At 41.4% G+C, this 4,230-nt stretch overlaps 1 protein-coding gene across 1 annotated transcript; it reads right to left on the bottom strand.

The window, feature by feature from the left end:
• Window positions 1-606: 606 nt before the first annotated feature.
• LOC117484406 (interleukin-17C-like) lies at window positions 607-4,142 on the bottom strand. The gene is made up of 3 exons (XM_034132868.1): window positions 4,107-4,142; window positions 3,517-3,752; window positions 607-1,703 (listed from the first exon to the last, which is right to left on the bottom strand). Exons 1-3 carry the CDS (start codon window positions 4,119-4,121, stop codon window positions 1,457-1,459), a joined length of 498 nt encoding a protein of 165 aa, XP_033988759.1. The 5' UTR covers window positions 4,122-4,142; the 3' UTR covers window positions 607-1,456.
• Between the last annotated feature and the right edge of the window lie 88 nt (window positions 4,143-4,230).

The following is a 4,230-nucleotide window of genomic DNA, read 5'->3' as shown; positions in this document are numbered from 1 at the left end:
TTGCTGTTATTTGACTGAGAAGTCAATTCATTTGTTATTAGATTACCATTTTAAAGCACAGTTATCTCCTTTTGACATCCTCAAAGTGTTTCTCCAACTACAGTAGTGTTTTCAAATACTCCAAATGTATGATTTTCACACAGCATGGAGCAGTGTACAGCCGCTGCCCATTGTACTGCCCCGAGGTTGCTGCTGGAGCTTGGTGGAGGTGTTAGCCGTACAGCAGCTTTCTGAAGCTGGACTCCCCCCTGATCATCTGATCTGAGCCCCATTATATAGACTTTAAAGGTCACCTATTATGCAAAATGCACTTTTGATGTCTTTTCTACATAAATATGTGTGTGTAAGGAGACTCAAAGTGTCAGAAAATAAAACCCTCTCTCTTTTCCTCCTTACCCACATGTCTAAAAACGGGGGAACAACGGAGCTGATCCAGATGTGCTGCTTCACTTCATTACTAAAATGTGGGCTGGCTTTACGTTAAACTCCTGTCAACGTCCCAACCTATCGTCCCCATATACAGTCGCTAGCTGAAAAAAAAAAAAATCGGGATCTCCCAATTTCAAAGCACTTAAGATATTTATTGCTATCGGGATGTTAAGAGCATTCCATGGAATATAACAAAAAGTGTATCTCGAGCCGGTTTCTCAAACTTACCTACCCTACCTTTAAAACAAAAAAATGCAAATAGAGTTAACCCTAACTATAACTAAACCCTAACTATAACTTCATTTTAAAATGCAATGTATTTCACACTGCACACACCCACTCTTTCTGGACAAATAAACCTGGATCCTACAAATGTTAAATAATTATGTTGAAAGGATAACAATAAAGAAGCCAGAGAATTTGTTTACTTTCAAACATGTTTCTTTATTTTGCTTCAAAGAAGCTGAACTTTCAGTCTTTATCAGACTTGTTATGTCCCACTGGGACAACATCTACAAGATATGCAACATAAATAAATATAAAATTCACCTCATCCACTCAATAACTCTGAGCATTCAAAATCTCCATAAACTCAAACGTTTCACATGCAAAACAAACCCAATAAATAGTTATAAATATTATTATATAAATTATTAAATTGCAAAACTATACAATAGCTAATTTTTTGGATGACAAGCCCATCAATATAAAAATAAGTACATTATGTAGTATATCTCATTTACATAAGCTGCACTAGGCAGAGCTTTAAACAAGTCAGGATCAAATCTAAGGCCTAAATAGACCTACAGAAAACATTTTCGATGCATCATATGTCAGACATAATGACAATAAATATACCTATACGTACAGGCGGGTGTGACTTTTGATTTTTGAAGCCTCAGCAGTGATTGGTCAGAGAGCCGCTGGAGATGTTCCCTCATCACCCTGAGTCTGACCCTCGATAACTGGTTGCATTTTAAAACAAACACAACATGCACTGTGGTGTCGGCTGCTCTGCTAGATCCCTCTAGGGGGTGCTGTTGGCTCTGGTGCAGGTGCAGCCCACAGCCACCTCCACTCTGACGGGCTTCAAGCGGTACTTCTTCTTGTCCCTGCAGAGCTCCTTCTTCAGAAACACCCTGCTCTGTACTACTCGTGCTGAGTTGTAGTCGTGGCTCTCCACCAGCTTTGAGTTCTGGATCAGCACACATCCAGTGCACAGACACTGAGCCCTGTAATAGGTGGAGGGAAAGTGATCTTCCATCGTTTCAAGTCTGGGAAGAAACAAAATGAGTCAGTGAGACGGGGAGGAGAGGTGACAGAGAAATGTTACACCCCATAATGTTTATTCAGAGAGACAGTGGTGTCATCTGGAGGGCACTCCTCTTTATCTTGGCCTGAGTCCAGACTCAACGTGTCATGTGTTACCAAATGAACAGAGGTCATGATCGCCCCAGGACCCGAACCATTAGGGCTCCAAATGACTGTATGACTGTTGTTAAACAAGTTATCATATTCTAAAGTATTTTAAATGCATCTTCCCTCACCACAATCAACACCCCATAATGACCAAGCCAACACAGGATTCAGAATGTTTTGCAAACATTGCATCAGTGAATCTTGTTTCACAGTCATTGTGTGCACAGCATCATTATGGGGTATCTGAAATGTGAGGAGAGACTCCAACCAGGCTGCTTTCTGTTCGACTTATCATGCCAAAAGAGAATTCAATCACTGGTTTAATATATATCAATGTGTTGCATTTTATAAACATATCAGTTGTTTTATGCATTTCTAAACCTGAACTGATTCAGCTCTATCAGAGCACTGCAGCATTATCAGTCTTTCTGGTTTTACTATTTAAAGGTATGTGTTTGAGTCAAATGAACCTTCTTTTATTCTATTCTCTAAACTACTGACAACATTTCTCTGTTTTGGAATTCAACAGACACTGGAATGGAATGGCTGCCATACATGTAGAGATTGACATTCAAGAACAATGTGGAGTGGTCTCTTTATTTTTTCCTGAGCTGTAGCTGTTATAAGACAAAGATAATAGTTCTCTCTGAAGAGTGGAATTAGCATAACATGGAAATACTTCGTTTATTTTCTCCACTGAAGACCTCAAAAATCTGTCCAAATGTCTAGTTTTCGTCTTAAGTTTAGGTCCATATTCATAAATATCCTTTTGTTGAATCCAGATAGTCTTAAGTGACACACAGTCACACACTGACACTGTTTTTGGGAAACTCAACAACTTAAAATTGTGTCCACCGTGAGTTTGGAACATTACTGACTTCAGAAAGCTGAGGACTGTAAACAGGAAGCACACTCTCCAATCACAGACACACAGACAGTTAATACAGATGACGGATTCCACGTTTTACTCAGTGGCAATTTGCGTCATTCCCAGCAGAAATGTGCCAACAGAGCTTTGGTGATGTCGGGGGGGAATTCCCTGTCCTGAGTGGAGCCGCCGGGCGCGTTGCACCAATACCAGCACTGCCTTCAATAAACAACCAAGATCACTTACGCAACTATTGTGCAAATGTGTTTTCATCACCTCATAGTTTCACTGCAGCTTCATGATGCTGAGAGATGCTGAGTGTTAGAGCTGCACCATTCTATATATGCCAACAAAGCATGAAATGCTTCAATTATAACAAGATCATACATGTTATAGATAAGAAGTTGATAACAATATGAGAAAGAAAAAAAAATAGATATTGATTAAAAATAAATCTTTTGCTTGAATATTTTAAGATTTTTAATATAAATAATAATAGTTCATACATATTTTGGGATCTATCAAAGCTTGAGGACCTTTTATGGAAATATTTCCCCCTCCCAACTTACAACACATCACCCTCACAACTTTCCCAACATGATCTTGAACTAGGACACAAGCACGTATGAAGCAGTCCGGTCATGTTTGATGTTTCCTTCACCACAGAGAAATATTTCCTCTGTTTGATCCAGCCACACTCCATCAGGGACCAATGACGGGGTCTCACCCTTTCAAGCCCCTGACCCCCTGCTGCAGGTTCTAAACAGACCTGACATGTGAGTGCACCGCGTGTTACTTACATGTATCCCCAGGGGGACAGAGATCTGTCCTTCAGGTGTGTGGGGGGCTGCTGCGTGAACATCTCCACGGGGCAGGAGTACGAGGGGCCCAGCGGTTCCTGGTTCTGTGGGGGCCCCTGGAAGTGGCTCAGCTCCCTCTTCGCTGCCTCCTCCAGATCCTGTTCAGGGAGGCAGCGGTTGCTCCTCAGAGACCAGCCGGGGGCCAGGAGCCCAAAGAGGAGCCCAAAGAGGAGGATCTGTGGAGGAGCACACAGCTGAAGGGACGGAGCAGGACCAGCATCTGTGTTCTACACTGAACAAACTGAGACCTTGACTTTAATGAAATGTATTATGACAAAAAACGCTCACATAATTGTACTAGGTCGGTTGAAAGCAATAATATTACGTTGAACTCAATAGTATTGCTTTCAACTAACTTATACAATTATGTGTACATTTTTTGACATACAGCAATACATTTAATTAAAGTCAACATTTCAGTCTGTGTGTGTGTGTGTGTGTGTGTGTGTGTGTGTGTGTCTGTCTGTCTGTCTGTCTGTCTGTCTGTCTGTCTGTCTGTCTGTCTGTCTGTCTGTCTGTCTCTCACGTACCTGCTTGATGTCCATCCTGTCTCTATGTCTTCTGTGTGTCTGCTGCTGCTGGATCTGCTCTGATTTACCTGCCTCCATCCTCTCACCTGAGATATTTATACCTGCGCATTCTGGGAATAACCGG

Source organism: Trematomus bernacchii, unplaced genomic scaffold (assembly GCF_902827165.1).
Source record: "Trematomus bernacchii unplaced genomic scaffold, fTreBer1.1, whole genome shotgun sequence".
NCBI lineage: Eukaryota > Metazoa > Chordata > Actinopteri > Perciformes > Nototheniidae > Trematomus > Trematomus bernacchii.
Note: the sequence above shows the minus strand (reverse complement) of the source record. Positions and strands in the feature narration are given on the sequence as shown.

Excerpts from the sequence above, each read along its gene's own strand:
- LOC117484406 (XM_034132868.1), bottom strand. Across the intron at positions 1,704-3,516 it reads CTGTCCCCCTGGGGATACAT|ACTTGAAACGATGGAAGATC; the intron begins GTAAGTAACACG and ends GTTTCTTCCCAG.